Raw genomic sequence first — 17,436 nt, 5'->3', positions numbered from 1 at the left:
GTGAAAATATTCACAAGTATGTTATTACTTTTTCTATCTTCCACCGAAAAATTTAGAATTGAACTTTGAATTTCTTTATGTCTTTGTGAAATAAAGAACTGAAGTGGAAGATTTTTATTTTCTCTGGTGAAACTAGAATTGAATTGTGTTCTTTGGTAAAATTCAGAAGAGAACTTGAATTCTTCTTCACTTCGTTGAGAAAATTTTAAATTGAACTAGAACTTTTTATCTTACGGGAAAATATTCACAAGTGTGGTATTACTTTTTCTATCTTCCACCGAAAAATTTAGAATTGAACTTTAAATTTCTTTATGTCTTGGTGAAATAAAGAACTTAAGTGAAAGATTTTTATTTTCTCTTGATATATTAGAATTGTATTGTGTTGTTTGGTAAAATTCAGTAGGGAACTTGAACTTTCCTTGACTTCGTTGAGAAAATTTAAAATTGAACTAGAACTTTTTATCTTCTGTGAAAATATTCACAAGTATGGTATTTCTTTTTCTATCTTCCACTGAAAAATTTAGAATTGAACTTTAAATTTCTTTATGTCTTTGTGAAATAAAGAACTTAAGTGGAAGATGTTTATTTTCTCTGGATAAATTAGAATTGAATTGTGTTCTTTGGTAAAATTCAGGAGGGAACTTGAACTTTCCTTGACTTCGTTGAGAAAATTTTGAATTGAACTTTAAATTTTCTCATCTCTTTGAGAAAAGTCGGAACTGAATTTAAGAAAATTTAGAATTCAAGTGAAACTTTCTATCTTCATAGAAAATAATCACAATAATAGTATAACTTTTCCTATCTTCTATGGAAAACTTAGAACTGAACTTTAAATTTTTTATGTCTTGGTGAACTTAAAACTGACGTGAAAGCTTCACCTACGAAATACTAAGAAACCTTAGCTCAAAAAAGTCTGAAATATCCAACTACTCATCCCAAACTAGAAGTTTCAGACAACAAACACCTATGAGGGACTAAGAATCCTAGCTCTGAAAAGTCCAAAAAGCAAACTACACCTCCCAAACCATAATTTTCTGAAAGCACACACCTATGAAATGATAAGAAATCTAACTCAGAAAAGTCGAAAATAGCAAACCACTCATTCCCAAATCATAGGTTTCAGTCAACACACACCTACGAAAGGCTAAGAAATCCAGCTCAGAAAAGTCAAAAAATAGAAACCCACACATCCCAAATCATAGGTTTCAGACACCACATAACTACGAAAGACTAAGAAATCTGGTTATGAAAAGTCGGAAATAGCAAATTACATACCTCAAATCATAAGTTTCAGACAACACACACCTATGAAATACTAAGAAAACTTAGCTCAGAAAAGCTTGAAATAGCAAACTATTTATCCCAAACTATAGGTTTCAGACAACAACCACCGTTGAGGGCCTGTTTCACTGAAATAATTCCCTAAAATAATAATTTGTTCTGAAAAGATATAATAAAGCCTTAAAAAGTATTATAATGGCGGCTCGGGAGTCTTTGGGGCCCCGGGGGCCCCTTGGGGAGCCTAGAGACCCTTTGTGGCCGGGGGGTTTCCTTGGGGGTTGGGGTGGGGGATCGGAACCCTTTGGGGTTGCGGTAAGGGGACCTCACAACACTGTTCAAATGGAACTTGTGTATTATAACGACCACAGAGTTTCACCCTCAAGTCCTCTTCTAAAATGATCTCTTAAAATGTCTCTAACTGTTTCACCGAAATAATTCCCTAAAATAATAATTTGTTCTGAAAAGATATAATAAAGCCTTAAAAAGTATTATAATGGGGGACTCAGGAGGCATCGGGGCGCCGGGGGTCCTTTGGGGTCCAGAGAACCTTTGCTGTCCGGGGGCTTCCTTCGGGGTGGGGGGGGGGGGACCGGCGCCTTTTGGGGTTGTGTTATGGGACCTCACAACACCGTTCAAATGGAACTTGTGTATTATAACGACCACAGAGTTTCACCGAAATAATTCCCTAAAATAATAATTTGTTCTGAAAAGATATAATAAAGCCTTAAAAAGTATTATAATGGGGGACTCAGGAGGCATCGGGGCGCCGGGGGTCCTGTGGGGGTCCAGAGAACCTTTGCTGTCCGGGGGCTTCGTTGGGGGTTGGGGGGGGGGATCGGAGCCGTTTGGGGTTGTGGTAAGGGACCTCACAACCCTCTTAAAATGTCTCTAACTGTTTCACCGAAATAATTCCCTAAAATAATAATTTGTTCTGAAAAGATATAATAAAGCCTTAAATAGTATTATAATGGGGGACTCAGGAGGCATCGGGGCGCCGGGGGTCCTTTGGGGGTCCAGAGAACCTTTGCTGTCCGGGGGCTTCCTTCGGGGTTGGGGTGGGGGTATCGGAGTCCTTTGGGGTTCTGGTAAGGGATCTCACATTTCCGTTCAAATGGAACTTGTGTATTATAACGACCACAGAGTTTCACCCTCAAGTCCTTTTCTAAAATCATCTCTTAAAATGTCTCTAACTGTTTCACCGAAATAATTGCCTAAAATAATAATTTATTCTGAAAATATATAATAAAGCCTTAAAAAGTATTATAATGGGGGACTCAGGAGGCATTGGGGCGCCGGGGGTCCTTTGGGGGTCCAGAGAACCTTTGCTGTCCGGGGGCTTCCTTCGGGGTTGGGGTGGGGGGATCGGAGCCCTTTGGGGTTTTGGTAATGGACCTCACAACACCGTTCAAATGGAACTTGTGTATTATAACGACCACAGAGTTTCACCCTCAAGTCCTTTTCTAAAATCATCTCTTAAAATGTCTCTAACTGTTTCACCGAAATAATTGCCTAAAATAATAATTTGTTCTGAAAAGATATAATAAAGCCTTAAAAGTATTATAATGGGGGACTCAGGAGGCATCGGGGCGCCGCGGGTCCTTGGGGGGTCCAGAGAACCGTTGCTGGCCAGGGGCTGCCTTCGGGGTTGGGCTAGGGGGATCGGAGCTCTTTGGGGTTGTGGTAAGGGACCTCACAACCCTCTTAAAATGTCTCTAACTGTTTCACCGAAATAATTCCCTAAAATAATAATTTGTTCTGAAAAGATATAATAAATCCTTAAAAAGTATTATAATGGGGGGCTCAGGAGGCATCGGGGGCGCCGGGGGGTCCTTTGGGGGTCCAGAGAACCTTTGCTGTCCGGGGGCTTCCTTCGGGGTTGGGGTGGGGGGATCGGAGCCCTTTGGGGTTGTGGTAAGGGACCTCACAACACCGTTCAAATGGAACTTGTGTATTATAACGACCACAGAGTTTCACCCTCAAGTCCTTTTCTAAAATCATCTCTTAAAATGTCTCTAACTGTTTCACCGAAATAATTCCCTAAAATAATAATTTGTTCTGAAAAGATATAATAAAGCCTTAAAAAGTATTATAATGGGGGACTCAGGAGGCATCGGGGCGCCGGGGGTGCTTTGGGGGTCCAGATAACCTTTGCTGTCCGGGGGCTTCCTTTGGGGTTGGGGTGGTGGGATCGGAGCCCTTTGGGGTTGTGGTAAGGGACCTCACAACACCGTTCAAATGTCTCTAACTGTTTCACCGAAATAATTCCCTAAAATAATAATTTGTTCTGAAAAGATATAATCAAGCCTTAAAAAGTATTATAATGGAGGCTCAGGAGTCTTTCGGATGCCGGGTGGTCACACAAAATCAGAAAAAATGTTCAATGTTCCTTTAGTAGCTATGCAATTAGATTAAAAATGAAGATATTTATGCAGAGTTTCAGGTAGCTATGGCTAAGTTTGCTAAAAGACCAGTTATTTTCTTGCGAAAACACACAAAATCAGAAAAAATAACTGAACCCCCCCCCCATGTAACTGAACCCCTGTATAACCGAAACCCCGTACAACTGAACCCCCCATGTAACTGAACCCCTTTATAACCGAAACCCTGTACAACTGAACCTCCGTGCTACTCGACCCCATTTAACTAATCCTCGTGTAACTGAATCCGTACGTAACTGAACCCTCGTGCAACTCAACTCCCTCAAAACACTTTTCAGCCATTTCTTGTTAATTTTTTTTATTTCTAAACTATTTAAAATTGACAACACTTTGCAAATCATCACTTGTGTATTATACAGACCACATCGGCGAGGTAAAGCTAGGTCAAGTCACAATGTCATTCTATCGTTACTTTTCAATTAAGCTATTGAATACCTTCTACCAATGTCTCTTGTAGGCGTCAAATCTATTAAGTATCTGAGCATATTCTTTGTATTGTTGATGCAAGCATCCCATTCTTTAATTACCCGTGAGGCATTCTTAACCATCACAATACGTTTACGCAAATACCTTTTCGCAAAAGATTCGCAAATCTCGTAAACTAAAGAAGTAATTACCCTTTTCAAAAACATTAGTCCTTCTATTAATGAACCCATGAAACGAAACCAGTCTGATAGCATCACACAATCTCGCTCCTAGTTCCAAAAATGGAATGCATGTAGCGTTTGTAGTAATAGGTTTAAAAACCTATTGGCCAAGTTTAAAAAAAAAACCTACTAATCAACTTACAGATGAATGACCACGGATTTAACCTAAAAAAAACTTGTATATCATGAACTAGAAATCTACGTCAGAAAAACTTGTCCTTAAATTGCGTAAATCTCTTGGCAAAGGTGTAATGCCCTGTAGAATAGAATACCTACCAGAAAAACCGGTTTGGTACGGGGGCCCCATAGAAATGGTACTTCCTTCTCTACTAATACAGCATATCCAAGAACCGTAGTGTGAAGGTGTCACGCGCCTATCCACAGAAAAATGTAGAATTTGTTGCTTTTTTCGATCAAAACATGTAAATCTGGAAAATTCAATTATATGATTGGTGAACGTGTGCTAGCAGTCAAACAACTTCACAATTTCGTGAAGAGTCAGGGAAAAAATCTTAGAAAATCTTGGTTATTCACTATATCAGTGAAAAATCCTCGACAATTTTGCCTGTAATCAAAGTTTTGTATTCTACTGAAGAAAATTTGATTTTGAAAAGGGGGAAAATCCCCTAAAAGGGTGTAACAGGTCTTTATAAGAGTTACAGCATCAAATACAGCACATCGAAGAATCCTAGTGTTGAGTTTTCACGCGCCTATCCACAAGAAATGTAGAATTTGTTGCTTTTTTAGTGAAAATATATAAAAAAAAAAAATGGAAAATTCAATATGATAAGATTGGTGAATGTGTGCTAGTTGTCAAACAGCTTCACCATTTTGTGAAGAGTAAGGGGGAGAATCTTAGAAATTCTTGGTTATTCACTGTATCAGTAAAAAATCCTCGAGAATGTTGCCTTTAATCTAAGTTTTGTATTCAATTAAAGTAAATTTCATATTTTGAAAAAGCAGAAAGACCCCATAAACGGCTGCAACAGGTCTTGATAAAAGTTACAGCATCAAATACAGCATATTAAAGAACCTTAGTGTTGAGGTTTCACGTGCCTATCATAGGCAGTGCAATAGAGCTGCCTAAGTAAAGAACGAAGTTGGTACAATGTATTTTTTTGGGTTGGTTTTAGACCACGGCAGTTCATATAGAAGGAGTTGTCGTAGAAACTTCGAAAACAGCTCATTTGATCGGAAATTGGAAGGACTAGTACCCTTTTTAGTAGCCAAAAGTAATTGGAAGACAACTAAACCCCTTCCACGTCCAAAATATCCCCAAACAAACCCATTCAAAATTTTGAGATAACCATTTTGTTCGACGTAGTTGAAAGATCCGAAAATAATGTGTTTGAGGAGGACACTCCTCCCACAGCCCTCAGGACCAGGGTTTCAAGCTATGCCTTGGGGGCATATACGGTTCTTATAGAAAGTGTTGTCGTAGAAACTTCAAAAAGGACTCATTCGATTGGAAATTCAAAGTATTAGTGCCCTTTTTAATAGTCGAAAGTAATTGGAGGTATACTAAATCCCCTGTCACGCCTATCCTTTCCCCAAACACGTCCAATCTAGGCTTTGAGATAGAAATTTTGTTCGAAGTAGTTGAAAGTCCAGTAAATTAGGTCTTTGAGGATTATAGCCCCCTCAGGACCCTCAGGACAAGGGTTGTAAGTTATGCCCTGGGGGCATATAAGGTTTTTATAGATAGCGTTGTCATAAAAACTTCAAAAAGGGCTCATTCGATTGGAGTTGAAAGGGCTAGTGCCCTTTTTAATAGTCGAAAGTGATTGGAGGGCAACTGACCGCCCCTCTCACGCTCACCATTTCCCCAAACCCATCCAATCAAAATTTTGAAATAGCCATTTTGTTCAACGTAGTTTAAAGTTCTGGAAGTTAGGTCATTGAGGAAAACAACCCCGACCCTAACAGCCCTCAGGGTAAGGGTTGTAAGTTATGCCCTGGGGGATTCATATAAGGTTTTCATAAAAAGAATTGTCGTAGAGCTTCAAAAAGGGCTCATTTGATTGGAATTTGAAAGGGCCAGTGCCTTTTTTAATAGTAGAAAGTGATTGGAGGGCAACTAACCCCCCTATTACGCACATATTTTCCCCGAACACATCCAATCAAAATTTTGAGAGAGAAAATTGTTTCAAAGTAGTTAGGAGGTCGGGAAATTATGTCTTTGGGGATGACGACTCCCTCACAAACCTCATGGCAAGGGTTTTAAGTTATGCCCTGGGGGCAAATAAGGTTTCATACAAAGTGTTGTCGTAGAAACTTCAAAAAGGGCTCATTCGATTGGAAACTGATAGGGCTAGTGCCCTTTTTAAAAGTTGAAAGTGATTAGAAGGAAACTAACCCCCCTCTCACGCTCACCATTTCCCCAAACAAATCTTATCAAAATTTGAGATAGGCATTCTGTTCATCGTAGTTGACTGTTCTGAAAATTATATCTTTGTTGATGACAAACCTCCAAACCCCTCAGGGCAAGGGCTGTAAGTTATGCCCTGGGAGCATTTAAGGTTTTTATAGATAGGTTTGTTGTAGAAACTTCAAAAAGGACTCATTCAATTGGAAATTGAAAGGGCGAGTGCCCTTTTTAAAAGTCGAAAGTGATTGGAGGGCAACTAGCCCCCACGCTTATTATTCCCCCAAACACATCCAATCAAAATTTTGAGATAGCCACTTTATTCAGCGTAGTTGATTTCCAGATAGAAAATATTTTTTTGAGGAGGACACTCCCCCACTACCCTCGGAAAGGGTTTTAAGTTATGCCTTGGGCGCATATAAGGTTTTTATAGAAGGCATTGTCGTAGAAACTTCAAAAAAGGTTAATTCGATTGGAAATTCAAAGGGCTAGTGCACTGTTTAATAGTCGAAAATGATTGGAGGGCAACTAGCCCCCCCTCCCCACGCCTATGATTTCCCCAAACAAATCCAATCAAAATTTGAGATAGCCATTTTGTTCAGCGTAGTTGAAAGTTCTGGAAATTAGGTCTTTGAGGATAGCAACCCACTGTGTCTGTGTGACTGATCGTGTGACTGAGTTTTAATGTCTCTGTGACTGTCTTCTTGTGTTTGTGTGTCTGACTGTGTTTGTGTATGTGTTTTTGTCTCTCTCCTACCGTCCCTGTGTGACTGAGTTTCTGTTTGAGAAACTGAGGTAAACAAAATAGGTAAACAGAGAGGCAACTAACCCCCCCCCCCCCCCTCACGTCCACTTTTTACCCAAACACATCGAATCAAAATTTTTAGATAGCCATTTTGTTCAACGTAGTTTAAAGTTCAGGAAATCAGGTTTTTGAGGATGACCTGCCCCCCCCCCCGCACCCCTCAAGGTAAGGGTTGTAAGTTATGCCCTGGGGGCATATAAGGTTTTTATAGAAAGGGTTGTAGTAGAAACTTCAAAACGTGCTCATTTGATTGAAAATTGAAAGAGCTAGTGCCTTTTTTATAGTAGAAAGTGATTGGAGGGCAACTAGCCCCCCTCTCACGCCCACCATTTTCCCAAATACAACCAATAAAAATTTTGCCAAAGCCATTTTTTTATCGTAGTTGAAAGTTCTGTAAATTAGGTGTTCGAGGATGACAACCCCCCTCTCAACCCCCATGGCTAATGTTGTAAGTTATGCCCCTTGGGCGTATAAGGTTTTTATACAAAGTGTTGTCGTAGAAACTTCAAAAAGGGCTTATTCAACTGGGAATTAGGAGAGCTACTGACGCTATTAATAGTTTAAAGTGATTAAAGGATGAATGCCCCCCACGCCTATCATTTTCCCAATCACTTCCAATCAACGTTTTGATATAGCCCTTTGGTAGAACGTAATTGAAGTTTCTGGAAATGATGTCTTTGAGTGTGATAACCCCCCTCCCCCCAGAGCCGTCAGCGTAAGTTATGCCCTGGGGGTATATAAGGTTTTTTATAGAAAGCTTTGTCGTAAAAACTTCAAAAGGGCCTCATTTGATTGGAAATTGAGAGGGCAACTGTCCTTTTTAATAGTCGAAAGTAATCGGAGGGAGAATACCCCCCTCCCCCTCAACACCAATCATTTCTCCAAATATTTCCCTTCAACATTTTGGTATAGCCATTTTGTTCAACGTAGTTGAAAGGTCTGGAAAGTATGTCTTTGAGGATGGCAACCCTCACCCCACAGCTCTCAGGACAAGGGTGGTCGGTTATACTCTTGGGGCAAATAAGATTTTATAGAATGTTTTGTCGTAGAAGTTTCAAAAAGGGCTCGTTCGATTGGAAATCGAGAGAACTAGTACCTAATTTATTAGGCGAAAGTGATCAGAGGGCAAATGCCCCCCTCCGCCGCCACGCCCACCATTTACCCGAACACTTCCAATAAAAATTTTGATATATTCATTTTGTTCAACGTGTTTTAAATGTAACCCTCACCCCACAGCTCTCAGGACAAGGGTGGTCGGTTATACTCTTGGGGCAAATAAGATTTTATAGAATGTTTTGTCGTAGAAGTTTCAAAAAGGGCTCGTTCGATTGGAAATCGAGAGAACTAGTGCCTAATTTATTAGGCGAAAGTGATCAGAGGGCAAATTCCCCCCTCCGCCGCCACGCCCACCATTTTCCCGAACACTTCCAATAAAAATTTTGATATATTCATTTTGTTCAACGTGTTTTAAATGTAACCCTCACCCCACAGCTCTCAGGACAAGGGTGGTCGGTTATACTCTTGGGGCAAATAAGATTTTATAGAATGTTTTGTCGTAGAAGTTTCAAAAAGGGCTCGTTCGATTGGAAATCGAGAGAACTAGTGCCTAATTTATTAGGCGAAAGTGATCAGAGGGCAAATGCCCCCCTCCGCCGCCACGCCCACCATTTTCCCGAACACTTCCAATAAAAATTTTGATATATTCATTTTGTTCAAAGTATTTGAAAGGTCTGGAAATTATGCATTTAAGGATAACAAATCCGGCCGGCCCTCAGGGCAAGGGTTTGTCAGTTATGCCCTTGGGGTATATAAGGTTTCTATAGAGAGTATGGTCTTATAAACTTCGAAGGGGGCTCATTGGATTGGTAATCAGACGCTCTAGTTCTCTTTTTAAGTGTCAAAATGATCGTAGGGCAACTACTCCCTCTCCCCCCACACACACGTCGTATTGTCCCGAAATGTATCTAATAGATATTTTAAGGTAGTCATTCTATTCAAAATAGTCTAAATATCATATACAAAACTTTAGGGTTTGAAACAAACCCCAGAGATTAGGGGCAAGGGTTGTAAGTTATGCCCAGAGGGAATTTACGTTTTTTATGGAAGGGATGGCTGTTTAACTTTAGAAGAGGCTCAGTCTTTTCTTCCCTGAATGTCAATACAAAACGAGCAGAAATTAATTAAAAAAACTTTTTCCACAAAATAAGTTTTCAAATAAAAGTAAAGAACTCCATTAAACCAAAAATGAACAAAAATAGAATCAAATAATCTACCAAGCATACAACTACCACAAATCAGTATCAATAAACAACTGAAGTGCAAAACAAACAGAAATGAAAATTAATAACAGAGTCAAGCTCAAAACGAGCGGAAATTAATATGAGTAGGGTTCTAAACCACTATTCTTTCTAAAAGCCAGGATATAGTTTCTACTTTACTGAAAAAACTTCTTTTAAATGTTTTCATTTTTATCACTTTAAGAAATCAAAAAATTAATTAAGATTTTAAGGATTACATATCAGCCTATGTATATTAAACTAACAATACATATTTTTTTTAGCAAATTCTTTTGAATTTCTTAGTAAATTACAAATTGTTTTCTGGCTTTGAGAAAGCATAGGGGTTTAGAACCCTACTCATAATAATTTATGTTCATTTTTTAGTTTGACCCTGTTATTTATTTGATTTCTGTTTGTTTTGGGTTTCGTTTGTTTATTGATACTGATTTGTGGTAGTTGTAGGATTAGTAGATTATTTGATTCTATTTTTGTTAGTTTTTGCTTTAACGGAGTTCTTTACTTTTTTTGAAAACTTATTTTGTTGGGAATTTTTTTTTTAACTAATCAACAAGAAAAGTAGAATTTGTTCCTTTTTCGACGAAAATATGTAAAAATGGAAAATTCAACGTTTTAAGATGGGTGAATGTGTGCTAGTAGTCAAAAACTTAGAAAATTCTGGGAAATCTTAGAAAATCTTAAGGGAAATCTTAGAAAATCCTGGATATTTACTTTATCGGTGAAACATTCTATACAATCTTGCCTGTAATCTAGGTTTTGTATTCTATTGAAGCAAATTTGACTTTTGAAATAAGGCGGAAACACTCACAAAGGCTGCAAGAGGTCTTGGTAAGAGTTACAGCATCAAATATAGGATATTAGTAAACCTTATTTTTTAGGTTTCACGCCCCTATCCAAAATAAATGTAGAATTTGTTGCTTTTTCAATGAAAATATGTAAAAATGTAATAATGCCACGGTAGTGTGAATTGACATGGTGTATCACGTACGGCTAGGTTGCAAAAACTTTAATCACCGGATTGAGGCATAATTTTTAACAAGAAATTTCTTAAAAAATGTCTTAGGAATGTGGAAGGGGATGTCAGAGGATGTTACAGAGTATTAATAGTGTGGCATTGTTGCGTGATTTGCTTGGAGTATCACACTCTAGTAAAGGAATGCCGAGTTCCGCTGTTCAAATAAAAAAAAAATTAATTTAAATTCACAAGCTTATTTCGGTAGGAAAAGGTTGAAACTATCATAGGGGTGATGAAGGGTTATGCCACGTGGATGACGGAGAGGGCAGGTATTTAATGCCACGGTGGCGTGGAGTGTTTCGGAGGTTATCAAAATAAGCTTGGCTTGCGAAAACTTGAATCAATGGGCTAAAGTATAATTTTTAACAAGAAATGTCTAAAAAAATGTCTTGGGGGTGATGGGGCGATGTCAGAGGGTAACATGGAGCATTAATAGTGTGGCAGTAAGGCCCAAATTGCTTGGAGTATCACACTCTAGCAATAAAATGCCGAGTTCCGCTGTTCAAGTAAAAACAGTGTTTAATTTAGATTCTTGAGCTTATTATCGGTGGGAAAACGTTGAAAATGTCTTGGGGGTGGAGAGGGGTGGTGTCAACGGGATGAAGGAGGGGGAGGGGGTGTATATTGCCACGGTGGTCTGGAGTGTTTTGGAGGTTATTACGATAAGCTTGGTTTGCGAAAACTTGAATCACCGGATTGAAGCATAATTTTTAACAAAAAGTTCTGAAAAATGTCTTGGAGGTGATGATGTGATGTCAGAGGGGCAGTCAAATAATGTCGCTATGATGTGAATTGCCTTGAGTATCATGTTCTACAGCTTAAAATTTAAGGTAGAGGCGTTAAAGAATTTTTAACGCGGAGGGGGGGGGGCTGATAATCTAGCTTACACTCAAAGCAACGCTGTATTTTCTTTAAGGACTCTCGCAAATACCTCAATAATGCCTAAAAATTTGCATCTAATATCATCCCTGCCCTCTGGAAATGATTGCTAGGGAGATGGGGGAAGCAGTATATTGTCACGATGCTGTGAAATATCTATAGTCTTGGCTCAAAGAAACGAGGCATTTTCGTTAATAGCTCTCGGGAACACCTCAATAGTGCATATAATATGAACCTTGCCCTCTGGAAATGATTGCTAAGGGGGGGGGGGGGGGGTTAGTCGTAAGACTCCAACTTCAGAATCCTGTTTTAGAGGGGTTTTTTTTAACTAGATTTGTAATTTATAACTGATTTCAACTCTAATCATTTTCAGTATGCCGAGTCCAACTCCGACTCCATTCAGACGAAAAAGAAATTCTAAACTCTATCTTCGACTAGTTACGGCTAAGTTTTGCAAAGTGATGGTCATTTTTATATGAAAATAGAAAAATATATTAGATGTTCTTTTATTACCTATACGATAGGACTAGACCGCTAAAATATTCGTTTTATCATCACATACATTTTATTTTAAAGAATTCTTATGCAAAATGGGGTTATAAATCCATAATTTTGAGGTCTGGCCATCTCGTAATGGTTAAGGAGTGCTAAAAATCTCAAATTGCACAATTGCCTTGGAAATAATAGTGTCTAGAAATAAAATTTTACCCTCTGTGCATTTTGCGTCATCCATGTTACACATGGAGACTAGAAGACGGCATGAGCTCGGAATCCTGCCAAGTGTGTCATGGAATAGGTAGAGGTGTATCATATGACGTCATGGGAATGTGTTATTTCTAGAATAAATTGACCAGGACAAAATAGTGTGAATAGCTTGTTGGTCAGAGCGCTTAAGGTGATGTTCCATTGGACGGAAATTGACCTTTCGAGTCCTAGCGAGGACAAAGAACTAATGAAAAGAGGAAAAAAGAAGAAAAAAAAGAAAAAACGCTATGAACGTTTCGGCGAAAAAATAAAATGTCAAAAAGTATAATGTGACAGTGATGTGTGCACTGCCATTACGCAAGATGTGCGCTATCATTACGCAGCATGTGTTCCGTCATTGCGTAAGGTATGCGCCGTCATTACGTAAGATATGTGTTGTCATTTCGCAACACCTACGTGTGTGCCGCGTTTAGTTACAAGCGGGAATTCCCCATGGGTTCCCGAAGTCAAGCTTGTCACATACGATGGCATCATCAATATTACACCTGGTCACGAGAATCATGGGTGTCTTGCAGAAAACGCTAGATGTCTAGACTCGTATATGGGACTTCTATTTATACAGGGACAAGGGAAGGAATTGGGCATATTCCTGAAAAAAATAGATTCGTATATAGGGCTTCTAGTTATAGAGGGAGGGTATTACAAGAAAACAATAGACGTGCCAAAATGGCTACAAATCGTGACAAAATGGCGGTTGCTAGAGGGAGATGTTGGAACACTTGGAAAACAAGGCATGTCATGTTAATCTTGCCAGCCGACCGGTAGAAGCAGGTGACCCCATTGCCCAGGTGCGAAGGACTAGGAGCTTCACTTGTACACCCCTAATGGGCCAGTAGAAATCCCATGTTAATCTGCTATTATGCCCGCTTAAAGTCCTATGCTATTTCCCTATCTGTGAGTTTAAAAGCAGTGAAGGGTGTGTCATGGGAATCTTGGGAGCTGGCCGGTAGAAACAGGAACTGCATTGCACAGGTGCGATGTCTTGAGGGACTAGTAGCTCCACTTATACGTCCCCTATCTGTGCATTTAAAACTGGAGCCCACTACTGCAAATAAAGAGCAAATCGACCCAATAGTAATCGAAACTCTAAAAAACGGCCAAAAATTTATGAAATTAAAATTCATTTAAGTTTAATGTTTTGAATAAAAAGCTAGGGGCCTGAGAAACTTTGCCTAAACTTCAAAAAAGAGGCAAATCTCCTCCAAAATTCAAGTTATCTTAATGAAAATTACATCATCAGAGTCAGCATACTTTAGAGGTGCCAAGCTCCTATATATAAAGATGAGTAATTTTGTTTTTGTTTTTTCCAACGGTTGCGTGTTTATTTGTAGTTTTTTTTTTTCCATGGGGTGACCGTATTTGTTTATTTTATTTAGGGAAGGGGGAGGTATTTTTGCTGGGGTATTTTGCACATAAAGAATTTTTCGGGATTATGAGAGTTCCAGGGGAATTTTGCACAAGAAATTTACACGGGGGGGGGATATGGAATGATTTGAAAAAGGTCATAAATAAAATAAAAACAAAAAGTTTTCAACGGAAAGTAAGGAGCAAAATTAAAACTAAAAATGGACATAAATTATTCTGTGCATGAGGGGGCCGCCACTTCCTCAACCCTCGCTATTTACAATAAACTTTGAATTTTTATTACAATTCTTTAAGAGAGACAGCTCAAACATAAGGGCCGATAAATGAGAAGTATTTTGAAACAATTTTAAGACTTTAGTGTAAAGAGCAAGGGCTGAGGATGGGGCAGATTCCTTCATATTCGCAATACTTTTAGTTTGTTCTAAATTTTAACGTTGTTCTATAATTTTAGCTGAAAAAACTTTTTTTTTTTATTCGGTTCAAGAAAAGAATCAGAAAATTTGGAAGATGCTTTTGAAACTTCTACTTTCAAGCTCAAGAACTCAACAAGGAACTAAGAATAAATTTTGGCCACCAAACGCAGGTCTCTTGTTCTTATCCAAAAAGTATCAAATCCTTGGGATTATTGTATAGCGTTGCCATATTTTCTGTATGAACACTTAGTGTTTTAGCTATAAAAGGATGCGATTTAACTTTAAAGCAGAGTTTTTAGGTTTGGAGTGTTGTGTAACCATCCATTGTAAGGCCAGCAACACCAGTGCAACAATTTAAAGTATAACTTTAACATCAATACTCTATTAATATTGGTTAGTCAGTGAGATACGTGGATACTTGCTTTATCTATAGCTTTATAACCTAAATATATTGAAGATAGTATATTAGCTACTGAATATGTGGAAAATAATTTCAATACGGGAGCGACAAAATCTGTTTTACCAGAGACTATCTATTACCTGGAAAGAAACCGTAGGACATATTGTTAATTGTTAAGAAACCTTAGGAAATCATAGAGGAAAAATGCAAAAATCCATGTAAACAAAAAAAAAATCTGTTTACATAGATTTTTTTACGATTTTATGAGTCTCACAAAAATTTAGTGTGGGTGGGTGGGGGGGGGGTTCAAAACCCCTGTAGAAAGCGTTGAATCCAATCTGTTTTTTTTTCAAATTTACCGGAATCTTATTACTATGTCTTCTCTTTTATTGACCAACGATTTATCCAATTGAACACAATTTCTTGTTTTGTTCCTATTTTAAGACCATTTCACTTTTGATTTTTTTTTTTTTTTTTTTTTTACGCTACGTTACATTTATCTGCTTCGTGTTTCTTTCTCTTCGTGACTGATTATAAAATATTCCTGTTTCGTTTCATAAAATGAACATTTTATTAAATACACAATTTTATTTAATGACGTTTTTTAGCCTGAATTTTAATCATCAGAACTGTATTTGGATTTTAACTCTAATTGAATCAATTAAAGTTTTAGTAGATTGCATCAAATAATTATCAATACTCCGTGAAACCAAAGCCGATTTCATCAATTTTGTCGATCAAAGTCGACCAAAATCCTATTCGCTTCAACTTTTTGTTTTCCGAAGGATAGGCTCTAAAATTGTTTTTGCTGTTACAAATTTCTTTAACAGTGAGAATCAAGTATTGAAATTGGCCTGTACTTCAGTTTCCACACGAAAAAAAAATGGAACAAGATTAACTGAAAATATTTTTAAACGTTTCCAAAACTTGTGAGCAAAGACCATGCTCAATATTTAATTAAATATGTAGCAATGCTAATATTGCTAGATATTTTATCTATCAATATTGCAACACTGTATTCCCGAGTTTTGACTTTTACACAGTCAATGACAAATTTATTCCTGGTTTTTTTAGCCATTTCCTTGAAATGATCATTCATGTCTTTGCAGGTCACAGATTGGACGTTCAACAAGTACAGACTCATTTAAAAGCTGCCAAAACTTGAAAAAAGCAATGGCTGAAGCTAAAAAGCTAGCTGTCTTGCAGCCAACTCCCGAGGCTTCCCCAAGGCTGAGTCCCCTTCCAACAGCAGGTTTGTTTTCAGTCTAGTGTTCACCATTTATCAGTTTTATTACCTCTGTCAGTAATATTCAAAGCAATACAAGATAAAAAAATAAAAAAAAAAAATAAAAAAAAACAAAAAAAAAAAAAACCTGTAAATATGTACAGACTAGTACAGACTCATTAGCTTGATTTTTTTTTTCCTTAACTGGTGAGCCTAGGCTAAAAAAGAATATATGTGAAGTTGTTTATTATTTTATTTTTCCATATCAGAAATTTCAAACCTATGTTATTCGTGAATAAAAACCCTTGTATTTCGCTTGGCAATAATTTAAAATTTACCAACTGACAGCACGCACCTTAAGCGGCAAAAAAAAAAGAATGGTAGAAACTATGTTTGGAAAGTAAATGGAATGTCAGGATATTGCAAAAAACAATTTCCTTGAAAAATACTCATTATCAAAACCACGGTTCTCTAAAAAATTGATTTTGATGCTTAGGATGTTCTGTATAGCCTCTGAGACGAATAGGCTATGCATATAGACCTATTCCTTCAATGGTTCTCAGAAATTTGCTGAATAGAATTTTAGTCCTAAAAGCCCCAAAATCTAAAAAGTGTGGTACTTCCTTGTCGAGTCATCTGTTATATTACTTAAAAAGGGCACTAGATTTTTGATTTTTTAATTGAATGAACCTTCTTTTAATAATTTATTACAACGGACTATGGAAGATCACAAGCGTCATCATCCTTCTCTAAAAAAGTAATAATGTTCATATTTTGTTGATAGTGGTTTTTGAATTGTTACATATATATATATATATATATATATATATATATATATATATATATATATATATATATATATATATATATATATATATATATATATATATATATATATATATATATATATATATATATATATATATATATATATATATATATATATATATATATATATATATATATATATATATATATATATATATATATATATATATATATATATATATATATATATATATATATATATATATATATATATAGATTAATGAATTTTATTTCCCACTAAATACAGACAAAACGTCACTAGTGAAGTAAAAAATGGAAAGAAAAAAAATAGACCAATAACAAGTAAGAAACGCACTGGTCTATATATACAAGACAACAAATAAACACTAATATCGCAGAGCATCATAAAGTTCATTTCCCGTTAAGCTCGTATATAACCTCTCTACTTTTTTTCTGAACAACTGAGTACGGGTCGGGTATATTGTAACGGTTACTAGTTGCTGTGTTACACTTCCAAGGAGGCACTCGCAAGAAAAATTTAAAAAATCGGAAGAAGCAAGAACGCACCGTATGTTTATCAGAGGCAACACTATAGCGTTGCCTATAGTAAAGGCCATACGGCTCCAATGTTTTATTATTTATTTAATTTTTTTCCAAGAGGCACTTCATATGGAAAGGGTCGTCGTAGAAACTTCAAAGGGGGCTCATGCGATTGTAAATCAAGAGTTCTAGCGCCGTTTTTAAGGATCAAA

General features: G+C 37.2%; 1 protein-coding gene across 1 annotated transcript in view; it reads left to right on the top strand.

Moving 5' to 3' along the window:
• LOC148953262 (transient-receptor-potential-like protein) overlaps positions 1–17,436 on the top strand; it is a 158,493-nt gene that overhangs the window by 121,591 nt on the left and 19,466 nt on the right. The window contains exon 16 of the mRNA XM_089088430.1: positions 15,780–15,922. Coding sequence (XP_088944556.1) covers positions 15,780–15,922 — 143 coding nt within the window. The remainder of the gene's footprint in view (positions 1–15,779; positions 15,923–17,436) is intronic.

This window comes from Artemia sp. Qi Xiang Cuo, chromosome 4 (assembly GCF_049724085.1).
Source record: "Artemia sp. Qi Xiang Cuo chromosome 4, ASM4972408v1, whole genome shotgun sequence".
Taxonomy (NCBI): Eukaryota; Metazoa; Arthropoda; class Branchiopoda; order Anostraca; family Artemiidae; genus Artemia; species Artemia sp. Qi Xiang Cuo.
This window is presented reverse-complemented; position numbering and strand designations above follow the sequence as displayed.